At 44.5% G+C, this 20,007-nt stretch overlaps 1 protein-coding gene across 1 annotated transcript in view; it reads right to left on the bottom strand.

Annotated features, from left to right (window-relative positions):
- Positions 1-20,007, bottom strand: part of atxn7 (ataxin 7) — a 43,288-nt gene that overhangs the window by 10,474 nt on the left and 12,807 nt on the right. Inside the window, exons 5-7 of the mRNA XM_079511140.1 lie at positions 14,245-14,349; positions 2,141-2,417; positions 767-1,110 (exon numbers count right to left, since the gene is read on the bottom strand). Coding sequence (XP_079367266.1) covers positions 767-1,110; positions 2,141-2,417; positions 14,245-14,349 — 726 coding nt within the window. The remainder of the gene's footprint in view (positions 1-766; positions 1,111-2,140; positions 2,418-14,244; positions 14,350-20,007) is intronic.

Raw genomic sequence — 20,007 nt, 5'->3', positions numbered from 1 at the left:
AGAGAGCAAGAGATTGAGCAACATGGGAGGGACAACGTAATGAACAGGCATTGCAACATATCTGCTGCCCTATACACACACACAACCTGATGCTCAGGAAGGACTTTGGATAATATCAGCTTTTAACCACTTCAACCCTCAGTAGGAATTGGCCAAAAATAGCCGACAAGCGGCGACTGTATATAAGAGATTTGGTGTGAATGTTGCAAATCGCGTGCAGTTTATCAAGTCTAGATGGTTTATGTGTTTAAAAGCTCTGAGATTCTAATTCAGAAAATATGACATTTCGGAATGTGATATGTAAGGAAAAAAGAAAGGAAAAACATTGTGCAGGGTAAAAAAACATTCTAAAAGATTGAATGACGAAAAAGGAAAAAAAAGGCAGATAACAAAACAAGACTGAGTGAGATCCAGTGTAAAATACTGGTAGCTGGATTCTTTCTAAGGAAACCACTGGATTCTTTCAAAACTAGCTTTAAAACCATCTACAGGAGACCACAAGGGGAGGACGTAAATGCAAATTCCCATAGAAAGGAGGTGTCATTCACATTCGTTTTCCCTTTTTCTCAGTGGTCTGCATTTGTTGATGACATGTATACATATTTTTTTATACTACGTTGATGAATTGAATATATTTAGGTCAAGGACTATACTGGAAACAAGTCTCCAGGGCATTTTTGCGTTATCCTTTTAGCCTTAATGTCTTGACTGTACCTCGTGCCAGTTGACTAATAAAGTATTCAATCAAGCAAATCCTCTGTCTGACCTGACAGTCTCTTGTAGAGGTGACGTCTGCTACTGGCGCTGCTGTCCTGCTTCTTGTCCGACAGGACCGAGATAGAGTGGCCCTTGCCATTGGGGATCTGGCCCGGGGCCAGCACAGGAGGCTTTGGTATGGAGGGACAGTTAAGGCCTGGCTTGAGGGCTGATGACGACGACGAGGAGGTGGAGGAGGAGTTGGGGGCGGTAGTGTTGGAGCTCACAGTGGTGCTGGAGGAGGGCGTGGAGGTGGTGGTGGCGCCAGAGGCGGGGGCCGAGGGAGCCTGTGTCAGCTTGGCCGTCGCGTCCGACTTTAGGTGCATCCTCTCCACCTTGACGGCTGGGCTGGGGCTGAGAGAGAGAGAGACGGGAGAACAACATTGATGTTAAGGGGATGTTTGTAGCTTGTCGGGATTAACCCATTTAGACCCGAGGACGATTCTTAAAAAATGTCTTCTAAATCCTAAAAGTTTTCTGAAATACCTATGTTTGTGTCAGTGGTGCTCAATATTTCTTGTCAAGGACCGCAAAAATTATATGTAATCGGCCACCGACCCCCATCTGAAAATATCTTATTCCAGGAACCCCTCAGAAGCAAAGATTTGAGTTAAAAACGTTTGCTCTGAAAGAATATACATTCAAAGATTTGTGCCGCATTCACGATTTAAAAAAAATAGCAGACCTACAAGCTACGTAGCACGGCACTCGGTGCTGCGCTATGAGCTTATAGATCTGCTATTTTTCAATAGCTAAAGTATAACATAATGCTTAAAACACCAAAGAATGGGTTAAGGTGATGTTAGTAGCTGATCGGGATTGAAACATTGTTTGTGTGGGCATGTGGGCAGATGCTGAATGCCAGATAGAACCAAAAATCAAGGTCTTTTACAGTTCCCTTGACGGGAGATTCAAATTTTTAAGTCTACATCTGGAAGGCCAGATAAGGGAAACGGTCAAGATTAAGCGGCCTAGGAGATCTAACACAGGGAACGGATAACGCAAAGTGCAGTGATCGAGGGATTTGGGAGGCAGGGGGGAGTTTGAGAACGACTGATCTAGGAATAAGTAACATTTACATAAATAATTGTTAAAGTGCAGCTACAAGTTAGAAAAATAATGTAAATCGTAAAATAACAGTATAAATCAACTGAAGCATTCAGGACAAAATAATTGATTACTGTACATGTGATAAATTAAGTGGTATCGGAATGGCATAGACTGGCCAATACCAGCAGTTGAGGCAGTATCGGCAGCTTTTCAGACACCAGTTTCGGTATCTCTCTCTAGGTATCGAAACAACTATGCTGAACTTCAACACTAGCCACAGAGTAATGCTGCTCTAGGTGCTTTGGTTGACGCAAATTTGCATGGAGATACGTACATCTTGTCTGGCTGCAGCACCCTGAAGGGGGGGAAGTGGGTCGTCCTTCGCTGGATGCCTGGCTTCTCTTTGGCTGGTTTGAGGAGTTTTGCATTGGGGAGGGTTGCGGAGGGAACGCTGGAGCCAGCTGTGGAGGGTCGTCCCTGGACCCCTCCGGCTTGGACCCCGGCCGCCGTGCTCAACCCGGGCGCGGCCCCGAGGCCACCGCTCCGGTTCCGGGCTGACAGAGGGAAGGCTGAGGCGGGGGTTGGCTTTACAGCCGAGCTGTGTCTTCTCTCTGCGGAGACAGGGGAGAAGAATGAAAACACACAGCTTATTGATTGATTTAATATTGTATTGACGATTTGCAAAAGTCCAACAATTTTAAGGATGCCACTCACGAGAGACATAGCAGAGCTAAGGAGAGAGCAAATTGCAACCCTTGGGGCAAAGGCACCCAGGGGACGAATTTAGCTAAGACCAATTAGGATTTCGGGGGAGCCATGATTTAGGTCAGCTTTAAACTTTAATGGGGAGTTTAGAACGTTCATAGCTGTTTTCAGAGCATTCCACTAAATATAGTCAGTCAGTCAAACACCAAGACAATCCTTCAACAGGAAAAAGCAGCTTGCCTCAACAACAAAGTAGTACAAAGGATTTGCAATCCAATCCAACTAAAAAAGAACTAGTAGCCCTTGGCATTGAAAGAGAGCTTGTTTCTCAGCCATTTGAGTAGAGCAGCCACTGTAGAAAGTGATGCAAGTCAACACTTGGAAAGGTTAGGACAACACTGAATTGAGAAAGGACAGACAAAAATAGCATCAAAAGGTGATACAGGGCCAACTGCTCTCATTCAAAACGTGATATCTTTTACCCGCCCTTAGAAATATATGGAAGCAAATAAATGGTTGGCAACGTCACCTCACCAGACATGGGCCATTCTTGTGCGTCGACAGGAGGGACTAAAGATTACTCAGGTTAAGTATTCTAAGTAAAACGGACCCGAAATGCAACAGTACTTGGTACATTTGCTCTACACCAGGGGTCTGCAACCTTTTTCACATGAAGTGCCATGTTTTAATTTTTGTGATAGTCAGTGTGCCATATATAATTATGACGCTACATCAAAATAAAATATTCCCAGCTGATTTTGATTGTCCATAGGATACACAACAACCTTACAAATATTTCCTTTCACATCAGGATATATAAATGATCGTTAAACTCAGAGCAATAACCGACCTATCTCCCAGAATCCTTCCCCAGTCATGAATGTACAATTATGTGCAGGATGTTACTTGGCACTGACGAAGGCAGTGCTTTTTAATTTCACTTTGAGCAGAGCACTTTATGAGCACGATAAAAGAGAAGAAAAATTATTTTCTTAACCGTTTGACCGCTACCATTATTCAATCCCTCCGCCGCGTCCTGCCAGGGTTTTATCGCGCGTAACACTTACTTTGAAGAGCCAAATATCCGTAATCGCATTTTACTATGAAACCATTCCGTGTGTGTTGACGAAGCTGGTGCTTGTTCTCTCGGTCGGTGGTGGAAAAAGTGGACCGCGAGTATCACAGCGCCTGCTACAGGCCGTTGAAAACACTTGTCTGGGACAAAGCGACCCCTCCAATGTCGCTTCTGTGAGATACAGCCGTCTGTAGCCATTGGCTCAGAAGCATAACAGAGCTAACGAACGGTAGCTTTCGATACGATCGTATTAAAACATGCATTAAAGAATACATCGCTGTTAAAACGGCTTTTCCGGGTGTGGCACGCTACGCTATTCTACGTGTCTATGTTCCTGGCAGGCCTCGTGTTAAGTCTCAGTCTAAGGAGTTTTACTTATTTTCTATACGGTGAGCGAGTCTTTTTCTGTCAAAGTTTCCCTTATGTTTTTGAGACCACCGCTACCGTAGTCAAGTTTGGAAAAAAAAAGGACGAAGAAAGGCACAACAGTTTTCTCAGTGCTTCAGGATGTTACTTGTAAATGTGAGTGGACTTAATTTAAGTGACTAAACCTTTTTTGAATATTTAAAAACGTCTGTCTCACATTTATGCCAGTGTGCAAATGATCATCCTCCCGTGGCACCCGTGCCTAAGGTTGCCTACCCCTGTTCTACACCACATCTCTTTACCAAGAACAGATCGGAGCTTGTAGATGTGGTATTTTTTGCAGAACCCCCCCCCAGAACAGGCATGATAGGGCTCAAATACTAAAGGTATGCAGAACTAACAGATTTAACAGAAAAACATGACAAGGGGTCATTTCACAACATTTTAGTCGAGATATAAAAATGTTTAGGTAACAATGTTGCCTGGTCCGATACCAGCCATGCATGCGAAAACAGAACAGAAAAAAAACTCCGGAATGGCCATTTAAGAAAGACATTGTACCAAAGTTTGTCTTGTTCTTAATTCAAAACCGCTGCAGCTTCCATGGGAACCTTGAACATTACAATAACAAGATGGACCTCGTGCCATTAGACGAGGGTCACACCGACACACAGACATCAGCCATGTTGCTCTGGCTATATGCACGGAGAGACAGGTCCGTTGGCACAGAAACAGCTGGGGAAGGGGCGGTCAGTCGTTTTAAAGTACACTATGTCACAAATTAAGCCGACTTTAAAGTGTAAAATATCAAAGGGATGAATGCGAATAGTGAATTTGTGAGCATGCGCATCAGGAGCATAGTAGAAAAAGAGTGTAATTATTTATTTTTGTGGGCAGCATCTGGTGGGAGTCAGCTAGTGTAGGGCTGGGGCGGTACTATGGAATGTTTATTACCACGGCGAAGAAGCAACGCATCACGGTGGTTAAGCCCATGACACGGCCACGTGTAAAGAGGAGTCATTTTTATAGACTCAGCTTTTCTCTATGACAACAAACGAACCAGACTTCGGTGTAAAACATCAAAGGGATGAATGCAAATAGTGAAAATGTGAGGATACGCCTCAGGAGCACGCGTTGATCATGGTCCAAGAGCGTGTTATTTATTTATTTTGTGGGAAGCATCTATTCTGGTGGGAGACAGCTAGTGTAAGGCTGGGACGCCATGGGGTGCATGGAATGTGTATTACCATGGTGAAGAAGCAATGCATCACGGAGGTCAAGCAAGCCCCTTCCAAGAAAGCGATGTGAGGTATGGGGCTACTTTTTCACACACACACACACACACACACACACACACACACACACACACACACACACACACACACACACACACACACACACACACACACACACACACACACACACACACACACACACACACACACACACACACACACACACACACACACACACACACACACACACACACACACACACACACACACACACACACACACACACACACACACACACACACACACACACACACACACAGTGTGCTTTCGAGGCCGCCAGTCCCCAACTATTTTACATTTACAACCTATCCGATTCATGGCGCAACACTCTCTTCCCCTCTCATTCCTCACTCCCTCCTTAGCAGCAGAACAGCCCGAGGCTTTTCTCTCTCTCTCCCTCCCGTCGCTCACTCCCCCACAGCCACAGCAGTCAACAGCGCGCCTGCATGCAAGCTCACACCAGGAAAGCCCAGCGTGATGCAATCTCCCACAATGCTCTCTGCCAAACACAAGCGGGGCAGAGAGCCCAATTCCAGTGGTTCCTGAAGTGGTATTAAAAGACGAAGGAGAGAGATAAGCGGGAGGTATAGATGGAATAGGCGGAGTCTTATTGTTCCAATTCATTCAGTCAAATAAACAGTTGGCTCGACACCACATGGGGAAACCCTGGCAATGGGAGGGACAACATGATACAGTATTGCAACTGTAGCTTGAATGTGGACCTTACTAGGCCAGTCACAATTATCGCATTATCGCCTAATCACAACTATGTGAGATGAACGCAATTATTGTGCATCTAATCGTCATAATCGTTTGCATGATTAAAAGATTTTCAAACATTTCCCTCAAAATAGAATAGCAGAAATATCAGAATCTACAAGCGTTTGTTTACGAAGCCTAAAAGCCAAAACGGAAATGTAATTATATGTTGTCAGTCGGGTCGAAACCTGACAGACAAAAACTGTTACTTTTCAGGATTCAAATTCCAAAGTTGCAAAAGTAGCAGATCTACAAGCTCAAATGCTGGCCCTGTTATGGAGTGGTGCAACCATAGGGTGCAGCACTCCAATGCCCAGCTATGTGTGTCTCTGCCTGGCTGTGTCCCTGGGTCTGAGCACGGTAGTAGAGGTTTCTCACCACCGAGTGTTGCTGTTGCGCAGCTTAACCTATTTTGGGCGGGAACCCCTTTTGGTGTTAGCATTATGTTATGCTTTAGCTATTGAAAAAAAAAAAATAGCAGACCTACAAGCTCGTAGCGCGCCACTCGGTGGCGCGCTATGAGCTTGTAGATCTGCTATTTTTTGAAAAATCGAAGAACCACTGACATAGAAACATAGCTTTTTCAGAAAACTGTCAGGATTTAGAAGACATTTTTAGAATCTGATCTCAGGTCAAAATGGGTTAACACACGTACAAGTAGAGTACAGCACCACTCACTTCGGATGGGTCAGATCTTTTCTTTTCCAAAGTGACCATCTGCAGCTCTCAGACTAGATGTAGCACATTACTGCTTCATTCTAATACAGGATACACGCGTCATTTTCGTGACCGCTTAACCTCCCAGGACGCGACAATGTTCCGCATGAGGATGATCCAACTTGGTCCAGAGCTTACTGTACATTATTATTAATTTCACCTCTTTGGATTTAGACAACGCATCTATCAAATCTCCAATGTTGCAGCAACAAACTGCATATTAAGGTGTATTCTTAAAACCCCAAATGAAAGGCTTTGTTCTTAAACCGTGGCTGGGAAAGAGAAAACACTATTTTTAACCCATTAAGACCCATCAAGGACCCCCAAAATGACCTGTATTTGGCAGCGGCCGGCGTCCCTCATCTAAAAAATATTTTGTTCCAGGGACCCCCAGAAGCGAAGATTTCAGTTAAAATGTTAGCTAAAGAAAGAAAAACCAAAAGAGAGAAATAGGGATTTGGAAACCACAAGGCAGTGGAAAAGACGGATGACTGACTGTTTTAACTGCATTTGAATGCTGTCCATCTTGTCGACTGTCTGTAATAAGATGGTTGGCTTCATTTGCCACGTTCCAAGTACTGGCATCAGCTACGCTACATATAAAAATACAGTCGCCGTGTCCAAGCAAGGCTTGTGATGCAAGCGCAATGCTATACTCATTTGTGTAAATATGATTTCACAGTACAATTGATCACACAAAACAGCAATCACATCAAGAGTACCCAGCAACAAAGGAAACTCCCGAACACCCATCCTAGCTGAACAAACGCGGTGGTAAACCTGCTGTGCGCTCATCTGCGAAGACCATCTGATACACAGCACACTGAAAACATAGCACTAGCAGTCCATGTGTTATTTATCTCCATCGTCAAGGTCATGAATGTTACGCTTATTAGTGTTTTCATGACTTATTAATTTACTGGTTGGGGTTGTTTACAATGCTCTGCAAACTTTGCCTGTGGCAGATCCAACTCAAGGAACACGTAATTCAAAAAATGTGTGCTTGTGTGTGCAGTCCAGGCAGTGTGCCTGTGTGAGCCGAGAGGAGAGGAGACAAGTCTTTGTTCCAACAGCTTCAGAAATGAATGCATAAAACAACGGCAGGCAGAGCTTGCAGCTTCCCAGACTCCAGTGGGTGTCAACCCTGCTGGGAGCTACCCGAGCAGAGAAGCTTCAAGCACAAAGACCTCGAGCGGGTCGACATCGGACGGGATTGTTTTCACGGCGCAAACACGTGGAATCAATTACTCTTTTGTTTTGTTTTTGTTTTGTTTGTTTTGTTTAGATGTGTATGCGCCAATCAATAAAGTAAACTAAACTTTTAAGTGAAAAGGGGGCAGGTATTTATAAGAATTTATTCTTCTTCCTGCTCCTTTTCGTCATAGTTGTATCAGATACTGTATGAAAGACAAATGAATTATGAAAGATATTAATTGTTATCTATTATGATTTGTACTGTATTTGTGTTACACTATGTGCGAAATAAAATGAAATGAAATGAAAATCATATGGCGAGACACACTGATCTCCATCATAGTGCGGCACGGGCCGCATGGCACACAACACCGCATGGCGTATTCTCATAGTGACATCTGAGAGAAGGAGCAGGAGGAGGGTGCTGTAAAATAAATAAATAAAAACATGGCAGCGGTAGACAGAGGGCTCCTACTGCGCTTAGCTGCATAGTGTGTAGTGCACCTGCCAGGGGAACAAGCGCCCTATGGGCTACTTCAACTCTGGCGATCTGCACGATACCCAACGGTGTACACGATATTGACGCTTTATCTTTGCTGTTAATCTGGCGACACCATTTTAATTAATATCAATTAAGTAGGGCTGTGCTATGCCAAAGTGGGGGACATGTTTTAATATGATAACCAGATAAATGTCACAAGCTCTGTATGAGTAATCACAGTCATGTCTACTTGTCTAGTCGACATGGGGCGGCAGTGGATCAGGAGGTGGAGCGGCTGCTTTGGGATTCGGAGGGGTTCCCGGTTCAATCCTCGCCTCCCCCCCCCCCCCCCCCTGGGTTTAGTCCTTGAGCAAGACACTGAACCCCCAACTGCTCCCTATGAACAGCTTGGTGTCTCGCATGATTTGCGTTACCCATTTTGGGCGGGAACCCCTTTTGGTGTTAGCATTATGTTATGCTTTAGCTATTGAAAAATAGCAGATCTACAAGCTCATAGCGCGCCACTCGGTGGCGCGCTATGAACTTGTAGGTCTGCTATTTTTGAAAAATCGAAGAACGACTGACATAGAAACATAGCTTTTTCAGAAAACTGTCAGGATTTAGAAGACATTTTTAGAATCTGATCTCAGGTCAAAATGGGTTAAAACACTTTGGATGGCACTATAGAAATGCACCATTTAGAAGTGGACTGGACTGCAGAGTCAGTGGCTTTCACACATGCACTGTAACCTGGAATTAATCTAGACAGGAGCACAAATGTCTGAGTCAGTAGAACCTGACGTACAATGGAAGCTTCCTCGAGTTAAGTACGTGTAATGTCCGAATGGAAACGGCCGTTAGCCCAGTGAATTTACATGGAGCGAGTGGGCGTGTGGATGATGCTTATATTGTTGATAGAAAAGCCTCTTCTCCTTTGAGGTGTTTGGACTTTGGAGAGATGCAAAAAAAATAAAAAATAAACATTCATTTGGCCTTTTTCAATTAGCGAGGATATATTCACTGATTGAACACCATAAGTGAAACATTGTTAAAACAACGCTTGACTACTGCGCACTCGTCTGTAGTGTACATAAGAGACCAATGTTATTCGTCTAGCTTTGGAGGACATCTTGTTTTGATAAGGTTGTAGCTGGCTGTCTACATTAGGCCTACAACAGTGTGTGTTTTGATAAGGTTGTAGCTGGCCGTCTACATTAGGCCTACAACAGTATGTGTTTTGATAAGGTTGTAGCTGGCCGTCTACATTAGGCCTACAACAGTATGTGTTTTGATAAGGTTGTAGTTGGCTGTCTACATTAGGCCTACAACAGTGTGTGTTTTGATAAGGTTGTAGCTGGCTGTCTACATCAGGCCTACAACAGTGTGTGTTTTGATAAGGTTGTAGCTGGCCGTCTACATTAGGCCTACAACAGTATGTGTTTTGATAAGGTTGTAGCTGGCCGTCTACATCAGGCCTACAACAGTATGTGTTTTGATAAGGTTGTAGCTGGCGGTCTACATCAGGCCTACAACAGTATGTGTTTTGATAAGGTTGTAGCTGGCCGTCTACATTAGGCCTACAACAGTGTGTGTTTTGATAAGGTTGTAGCTGGCTGTCTACATCAGGCCTACCACAGTGTGTGTTTTGATAAGGTTGTAGCTGGCCGTCTACATCAGGCCTACAACAGTATGTGTTTTGATAAGGTTGTAGCTGGCTGTCTACATCAGGCCTACCACAGCGTGTGTTTTGATAAGGTTGTAGCTGGCCGTCTACATCAGGCCTACAACAGCGTGTGTTTTGATAAGGTTGTAGCTGGCTGTCTACATTAGGCCTACAACAGTGTGTGTTTTGATAAGGTTGTAGCTGGCCGTCTACATCAGGCCTACAACAGTGTGTGTTTTGATAAGGTTGTAGCTGGCCGTCTACATCAGGCCTACAACAGTGTGTGTTTTGATAAGGTTGTAGCTGGCCGTCTACATCAGGCCTACAACAGTGTGTGTTTTGATAAGGTTGTAGCTGGCCGTCTACATCAGGCCTACAACAGCGTGTGTTTTGATAAGGTTGTAGCTGGCTGTCTACATTAGGCCTACAACAGTGTGTGTTTTGATAAGGTTGTAGCTGGCTGTCTACATCAGGCCTACAACAGTGTGTGTTTTGATATGGTTGTAGCTGGCCGTCTACATTAGGCCTACAACAGTGTGTGTTTTGATAAGGTTGTAGCTGGCTGTCTACATTAGGCCTACAACAGTATGTGTTTTGATAAGGTTGTAGCTGGCCGTCTACATCAGGCCTACAACAGTATGTGTTTTGATAAGGTTGTAGCTGGCCGTCTACATCAGGCCTACAACAGTATGTGTTTTGATAAGGTTGTAGCTGGCCGTCTACATCAGGCCTACAACAGTGTGTGTTTTGATAAGGTTGTAGCTGGCCGTCTACATCAGGCCTACAACAGTATGTGTTTTGATAAGGTTGTAGCTGGCCGTCTACATCAGGCCTACAACAGTATGTGTTTTGATAAGGTTGTAGCTGGCCGTCTACATTAGGCCTACAACAGTATGTGTTTTGATAAGGTTGTAGCTGGCGGTCTACATCAGGCCTACAACAGTGTGTGTTTTGATAAGGTTGTAGCTGGCCGTCTACATCAGGCCTACAACAGTGTGTGTTTTGATAAGGTTGTAGCTGGCTGTCTACATTAGGCCTACAACAGTATGTGTTTTGATAAGGTTGTAGCTGGCCGTCTACATTAGGCCTACAACAGTGTGTGTTTTGATAAGGTTGTAGCTGGCTGTCTACATCAGGCCTACAACAGTGTGTGTTTTGCATGGGTGAATCAAGGGCACACTGCATGGCACGCAATGTGCTGCGTTCTGTGGAAGGAAACGAATAAAAGATAATGACCATTGAACTTCCACCTCCCTCACATTTTTAACTCATTTAAACCTCATTTTTCCAGGCACTTTAGGGGCCGGCCCCACATTCATTATGATAGCTCATTGTGATGTATTGTCATTTTACTATTTATTCTATTGCGCTTACATGATATTTATCCTGTCTTGGTACCATAAATAGAGACTTCTTATTGATACTGTGTAAGATGATAAGGGTTACAATTTACAATTTACAATTTAGGCATTTAGCAGACGCTCTTAATCCAGAGCGACTTACATTAAGCAATAACAAAAAGCATGGCATACATCACATGTATAAAAAGTAGTTATCATGAATCATGCGTAAACTAAGAACGTAACAGTGGAGTATCTATGTAAACTATACATACTATACTATATAATATATTATACATGTGTACTATAAAGTGCTATGACTACATAAAGTGCAATTCTAGAGCTGTCTACATAACAAGCTATAAGTCTGTTTAAAATACTATCTAAGTCTACATAATGTGCTATCTAAGGGACTAGGCTAGGGCAAGTGCTACGGGCCATGGTGGAGTCTGAAGAGGTGGGTTTTCAGACTACGGCGGAAGATTGGGAGTGAGGCTGCAGTTCTGACTGCAATGGGAAGTGCATTCCATAGTTTTGGAGCCAGAAGGGTTGACACCTGTGTTCAATTACTGTTGATTGTATCTCATACCCATGCGTAAATACCACACTTCCTGTTGTCTTGTCACAAACGCTGAGGAAGGCAGTACAGGCCGAAACACGTCCGTTTTTCAGTCTCCGAGGTAAATAAAATCATGTAAAAAGGACATACAATGAGTGCTGGCATTTTCTTCATCTCAACTCATTTAGACCTACCATCGATTCTACAACAGTCTTCTAAATCCTGACAGTTCTGTGAAAAACCTATGTTTCTATGTCAGTTGTGTTCAAAAAGTTTCATGTCAAGGACCCCCAAAAATTTATGTAATTGCCCGCCGACCCCCCATCTGAAAATATGTTGTTCCAGGGACCACCCCAGACGCAACGATTTGAGTTAAAAACGTTCACTCTGAAATATATATTCAAAGAAGATTCAAAAATAGCAGACCTACAAGCTCATAGCGCGCCACTCGGTGGCGCGCTATGAGCTTGTAGATCTGCTATTTTTCAATAGCTAAAGTATAACTGAATGCTTGAAACACCAAAAGGGGTTACCGCCCCAAAATGGGTTAAGTGGGAGTAGCCAACATGTGCGCCTACTACCAAATATTGAAGTTCAATCTGATGAATGCAGGTCTTGTCCAGATGTTATCAGTGATTTGGATTGATCAGGGCCAGAGGTATCCTTGATCAGGGCCAGAGGTATGCTAATGCTATTTGGAGTAGCGTTTGTTGTTGACACAGCGGTGGTGGTGATGACAGCCCTGCTGGGAGCCACGCGTTGCTGTGCTTCCCTCTAGTGGCCCACCCCGTTACTACCGTTTACGCAGGAAATGACTCCACACTTGTCTACAATTAATCAAGTAAATAAACACTTGAAGCTGCGTCTAGGGGTGAAGAACTACAACAAAACCAATGTGGGATTGTGGGATATAGCTGAACGAGTGCTAAAAATACTTTCACACTCGGGGCCTTGTCAAGAGTGCACTCACTGCAGTACATGAATGAACTTGCAACAATTCAACAGGAACAAAACCAAACGGATCCATGAAGAGTCCTTGACAATTCCCACTGCATACAAACATGCCTACATGAAACGATCACCCCGTTTAACCTGCCTCAAACAAGCTGGGGAGTGGGAACAGATGGCTAATTGCTCCGTGGTGGCATCTCCACGAAAGTTTGACCGAGCTGAATGAGGAGTAGGACGGGGGACGTTCAAATCAAACGTCAACGTTTTTAACGAGATCCACAGCAAACGGATCCCTTGACTCACAAGATGCATAATTCATCAAATGCTCTCTGGTCAAAGCTGTCTGTTTAACTGCATTCACAGCCCGAGAACGAACACGCACGCACTCCCCCCCCCGCCCCCCAAGTAAGTTTTACATCACTAGAGAGCCGACTACTTAGGGAAAGCGTTGCGCGATAAACCAGTGCATTAGCAGGCGGCAGGCGCATGCACAGACGCACGCAAGACTTAAATCAAATATTAACAGGAGAACTGTAAACACACACAAGGCAACGGAGCACTGGGGGCAGGTGGGTAGCTGTAGGCAAAGTCTACGTAAGGCAACGGAGCACTGGGGGCAGGTGGGTAGCTGTAGGCGGAGCACTGGGGGCAGGTGGAGCACTGGGGGCAGGTGGGTAGCTGTAGGCAAAGGCAACGGAGCACTGGGGGCAGGTGGGTAGCTGTAGGCAAAGTCTACGTAAGGCAACGGAGCACTGGGGGCAGGTGGGTAGCTGTAGGCAAAGTCTACGTCGCCCACCTCGCCCTGGGTTATTATTGGAGACAGACAAGTGTTGGGAGAATGGAGTGGAGGTCAAAAACACACCCCTGGGTGTGCTAATGTGTTCAATTTTACCACACACACACACACATAGTTGAGCACACACACCATTCACCTCTTCCATTCATTGATCTAACGTCTCTGTCCTGAGGCTCGGCTCTCCCCTCCAGTCAGCAATAAAATGTAAAACTATTAAACCAAACTGTCAGCTCTCACGGACAGCGTTTGCATGACTGATGGAAAGATAACTGCAGACACTTCTGCGTGTGTGTGTGTGCGTGCGTGCATGAGAGGGAATGGTGTACATGTGTTTGTGTATGCATGGATTAAAGCAAAATGGTATGGCATATAGATGGTATATAGAAGACATGCTGACTTCTATGGAATCCAAATGACTGAAATCAGTTGTGGTTAATCTGTGTGTGTGTGTGTGTGTGTGGCGCTAGATCTGCAAGCTCGCAAGAGCTTGTAGATCAGAGTCATCCTGGAATAAGTATAACTCGGAGAGAGACTTACCGTAGTGTGCCTGGAAGGCTTGGGGCTTGACTACCTGATTGCAGTGGTTGCACATCACCAGGTAGAAGTCATCTTGCGCGGGGCACTGGCCAAATATGGGCATGTCTGTACACAGGAGAAGAACAGAAGAAGGCAGAAGTAGTCAAAGGGAGAGGCAAATAAAACAAAACCTGGTGCTCGTTTTCACTTCTTGGGGCTTTGAAATGCTCTCATTCACTGACAAAAAAAAAAGAAAAAGAAAAGCGTGATCTCAAGCTGCACAAAACGGATCACTCCTTTTCCAATGATAAGCATGTTCTCTTCTACGCATGGTACAGTATTTGTAAGGTGTGTGTGTGTTTGCGTTACTGTAAGGTGAAGCACTCGTCTTTGGCCATGCCCAGGCCAGTAGTAATACAGAAATGTCATGTGGGGGTTTAATAAATAAAGCAAAGTAAGCGTGACGCAATTCAAGACCATTTCAAGGTAAATAAATGCATGATTAATACCAACCGATGTTGAACCAAGGGCACACGTTATACACATTTTTGACACAACATTGTGACTGCACAATGCAGTTCTGCCAGGCCCGTTGCATGGAATCAGTTCCCAACAGATTCCCAAACTGTTGTTGAGGATTGCAGGTTTCGGTACATACTGTACAACGTCCTGTGTGAGGCTCTCCCGAGCAAGACACTTGGCGAGCGTCGTGGAGCGGTTGTGCAGCTCCATGTGTCTCACGACTAATCAGTGACTGGACTCGAGGCGGCGTTTTGAGGAAGACTTATTGGTTTGTTTTTCGCACAACAGAAACTAAGGAGCATAACACAGTTAACATCCTAAACCTTCTTCCTTCAAAACTTTTGGATGGAATGCAATGCATTTCCTGTGTCCGAGTGCTGTGTCGTATGAGCGGCCGGGTTTTTTTGCAGCCAGCCCGCATGCGTACCGACTGCCATCAGTGTGACGTTTTCTGATAAGGGATCTACAAGCACGCATGCAGCACCACCATGTCCATTTTCAGAGAGAGCGTGACCTACTGATTAAAATGAATATGCTTTTATTTATGCTGTCGTCTTACGACAAAACAATATTAAACGTTACATTCACATCTCAATAACGGTAAAAAAAACAGTTTAGACAAAGCTAGGAAAACATTTAAACTGCATTTAACAAGGAGACAAAATAAATGTCACGGATATGTTCTTTTCATTATTCCAAGCTTTCTCTAGTCAGCAAATGCACATCATGTGTTCAAAAAGCCATTTAAAAAAGGCTTTGTGCCCGAGTGTCCTTGTGCAATACACTGAGCTCCTAACAGATCCCGATGAGCAGGTTAGTGCCTTCTGCCTTGCGCACGATTTCAGTGTTTCAATGTCCATTTGGAGAGATGAATGTTATGCACATTATTAAAGGCTTTGCATCATCTCCCATTTAACATTTCACTCATTAAGCCAGTACACTTCTGGTATAATCATGTCATATTCATGCCAACTAGTGTCAACACATTTCTTTCCAGTTTGCACTGGGCAAAAACCAAAACAAACAATCTAAGGATAATGCCGGCTTTCACCAGAGTGTCATCAAAATTGATCCTGAGAACAGAACTCACAAACCTCCTAATTAAGGAGGCCAATTAAGAGATCGCCTGGAGCTGTGTGATTAAACACATGGAGAGGAGAGAGTCCCTCTCCAAGCACACACACACTCCACTGGAGCAGTCAAGGGTCCTTCAAAAATCATGGGCGGAATCTGGGAGGGATGAGAGACTATTAGCGTAGGAGGCCCCCACAAAAAGGGCACAACTAGTGGGTTCTCTTTGTGGAAGATCTTTTACAGTCTTGCGTGGAAGGAGCGACGACTGGAGCCCCGCTGCTACTTGACACGTGTCAAGTGTATCAGACTAAAGAGTTAAAAAACACTTAAGACCCATTTCATTATACTCAGCAGTACAATTGGTGATGTGCAAAAATAGCCTATCTGTAGATATGAAACGGTAGATCTACCATTTCATAACATTTTTGCATAATGGCAAGCCCAAAATAGAGATGCCAGGTTTAAAGTGGTTAATAAAATCTATTGTGAAAGGCAAATAACTTCGGTTAATGGACAATAAAATATGATGGGTTGAATGTGGATGTTTGATGCACACAGCTTGATGCACCTACACTAGCCCAGTCTCCGCCTGTTCCGTAAAGAGACGTGGTATGGAGGAGCGGTGAACGGGGGAAACAATGACTGCTTTCCGTGGTTTGGGCTTATACCATTTAAGCAGAGGCTAGAATCTGCTTCCCAAAGTTCTGTCCAACTTTTGGCACTATCACAGCAAGACTGAAGTGTAAACTAAAGTGCATCCCATTTTTACCACTTTAAGAGTTAACACTCAGGATTTTGCTTTGTACTCGTCTGTTTTCATTTTGACTAAACATGATCCCCTCCCCTCCATATCCCACAAGTAAGTCATTTTATTGAATTTTCTGTCTCGTGGCTTGCATGGCTACTCATTCTGCACTTTTCCAGCCATCAGGTTAGAGAGGATAGTGAAACGGTCTGTGTGCGTGCATATGTATGTTGTGCAAATTACCAGACACAGGTAGTAGGCAGGCTCTAGGCCAGATCTGAGCACAGAAAATAGAAGCTAAAAAATAGAAAGGCTTTCCACAAATACTGTGTGATGATCAAACAAGTTCAGGTTATATATATATATCCTGGAGTGGTTGGCAGATTCAATCAAAAGAGTATAGAGGTGGAATAACGTGGATTGACTGAACGTCATACTATAAAGGGGGATTTAGCACAGACCGCAAGCTACGCTTAGCATCACTAGCAGTGTTGAGGCGGCCATAGCTGAATGGGTAGAGAGAGCCCGCCTAGGAAGCAGGAGCTTCCCAGGTTCGATTCCCAGCACTGGCAATGTGTCGAGGAGTCCCTGAACAAGACATTTATTTAACCCCCATGTGCCCCTCCCCCCACACTCAACTCTGAAATACATCAAATCTAATTCTTATTAGACAACAACAGGGCAGCTACATTAAAAGACGACAAATGGGTGAACATTAACAAATGACGATTACGACAATCAAAATTTCTCTGTACAGTACCATCTGTACTATTTTCATCATCAAAGAGCGTGGACTTCTTCGTGCAGACCCGATAGTCCGCAGAGACACCCACGTCACATGAATGTAAGTTTAGTCTACCTCTACCCCCAGGCTACTAACGGATACGCTCCATTCACAGAGTAGCTGCCGCGACCATATGCCGCCATCATAATGGCATGACGTCACCTGCCCTATTTTTTTAAAACTATGTTCTAAGGTTAATCTGAAAGGTCCACCAGATATTCAAACCTTATAAATGGCTTTGGGGCCAGCCCCATCCTAACCACAACAAGTAAACCTTAATTATGCCGAGATGCTGCAAACGTTTTTCCTTCTTTGGAAGTGTGTCCTCTATTAACTCAATGCTTCTCCCAGTTCCCTCTCTGAAACGTACTGGGATCCCAATGAGCTGACACGGTTTCCTGGCAAAAGAAATCAGCAGGATAGGGTCAAAACGAAACCTCACTCCTAGCTGCTACTGTTGTTCACTGTGGGCTGTTCTTCTAACGGGGCTCTCTGGAAAAGAAAAAAAAACAGAAAAAAGGCACTCTGCATTCAGTGCACTGGCACCCACTGTACCGCTGAAATGGCCTGACTTGAAAAGTGGTAGAATGCCATTGTGACGCGGGGGGTTATTCTCACTCTCTCCGTTTTAGTCTTGTGCGGAGAAGAGATGAAAAGAGAAGAGAGAGGAAGTCGAAGCACACGGGAGAGATAGAGAATGAGAAATGTGTTGGGGGAGGGGGGGGGGGGGGGGGGTACATAAGCAAAAAGGCAGAGCAAGAAAAGCGAGAGAACATGAAGGAAAACCCCCAAAGAATGAATGGGTGAAACGGAGCAAAGATACAGGCCCGGGCCCAGACAAAGGGAGCGCAGAGTGGAGGACCTGTGCGCAAGGAGAGAGAGCAGAAAGCCTGTATGAGACAGAACGAGAGTCCAGTTAATTTCTGCGTCCTCATCCGTGGCATTGATGAATGATCTAGGTGCAGCAGTAGCAGCTCTGGCTGCTTCTCAGCAGCACACAGGCTGGCTACACGTGCACACACACACACACACACACACACACACACACACACAGGCCAGCAGAATCTGACCTGCGGCTGACATTGGCACCAAGCTTGCCCAGCTAACGTGACTTTGACTCCTGCCACTGTAACATTTTAAAGTGAGCCTGCTCTCGAGGAGGGAATTAATTAGCCACTGGCCACGTTCACGCGATGAGCTGTGCGAGTATGTGGCGTGTGTGTGTGTGTGTGTGTGCTGGAATGGTTGCTATAACCAGGGGAGATATCTGGTGGTGAGTCACAGCAAAGACATGTAGTCATCCACTCGTAATACCCGCGCTCCATACCAATTCTTAAACAGCCAGACAGAGCGATGAATAATGTTGCGAGGGAGAACATGCTGAGGCCACAAGGAGCAAACGGGGAGAGAATGAACTCAGCGACACGGATGACAGTACTATGGAAAAGCAGCCAGTCAGGTAACTGGAAGAGGAGTTGTGAGTCGCTGCCTGGGACTGCAAGAGACATTACATTACAGCCTTGAATCTAAAGTGAACCATCAGTCTCTCTGCCGTATGCTGAAGCCTCCCTTGACCCGGAAACAAACATTCTGTCCATTTTCCAAAATCATCATTGCTTCAACAAAACAAATGGCATTTCACTGTAATCCTGCTGACATTCTGTATTGAACCACAACTGTACATCTATTGTTTGCCAATAAACACATGTGAATACGACGAGTTTACATTCTTGTGGTTATGAGAAACCTTTGAGACACCAATTATTTGCTACTGTATGAAAATTGCGCAATAGCCTCAGTGTGTGCACACACACACACACACACACACATACACACACACACACGCACCCCATTGTTAGCCAATGCAAATGCACCGTTACATGCATGCCCTGACAGGCAGACTACAGTCAGTGCACCATTTTCCCGTAAAGAAAAAAAACTAAAGGCTGGACGCACATTGTGCGTCGCACATAGATGACATCACAGGTGTAGGTCCTTTCATGGCTGATCTACAGTATGTGCCATTTTGCCAGTTCTACGTGACATTTTGCCAACCCTACTCTTCCAAGAAGGGTTCAAATGAACCAAAGAATTTAATGCAAGTTTGATGAAAAGAAAATTATCCAATAATTGAATAACCTTTTCTAAATTCTTCCCGGCAACGAATACTAACATACATATTTGTTTACGTTTATTTTATATACTTTATCCAAGAAAGCAATAAGGTACACGCGCACACTGTATCTGCTCGGCACAAGAGTATCGTCTTATTTAATGAAGCAACATTTCGGTCACTAGGGACCTTCCTCAGGCATATACTTTATCCAACCATGAGGTTACATCTCACAGTGTAGTAACTGAACAATTATCATTCATGTACTTATTACCAGTCAACTGGTGTTAACCACTTAACAGTTCAGTTTTACACCAAGCTTAGAAGACATCATGTGACTGAAGATATTGCCGATACTGTCTAGTATGCGACGTGATGTTAGCTTGACAATCAGTTCCGTCGGTAAGTGACACTCTCGTGCAATGGAGTAAGGTTCAACCTGCCTCTTTCAGGGATGGAAAACAAGAAGGATAGACTGTACACAAAGATAACTTCAGCATTAACCTCTCTCAGCCCCCTTCTGTGGCTTAAAGTCAGAGTGCCGTG

Source organism: Electrona antarctica (genome assembly GCF_951216825.1).
Source record: "Electrona antarctica genome assembly, chromosome: 9".
NCBI lineage: Eukaryota > Metazoa > Chordata > Actinopteri > Myctophiformes > Myctophidae > Electrona > Electrona antarctica.
The sequence above is the reverse complement of the archived record's forward strand: the minus strand, read 5'-3'. Positions and strand labels throughout refer to the sequence as shown.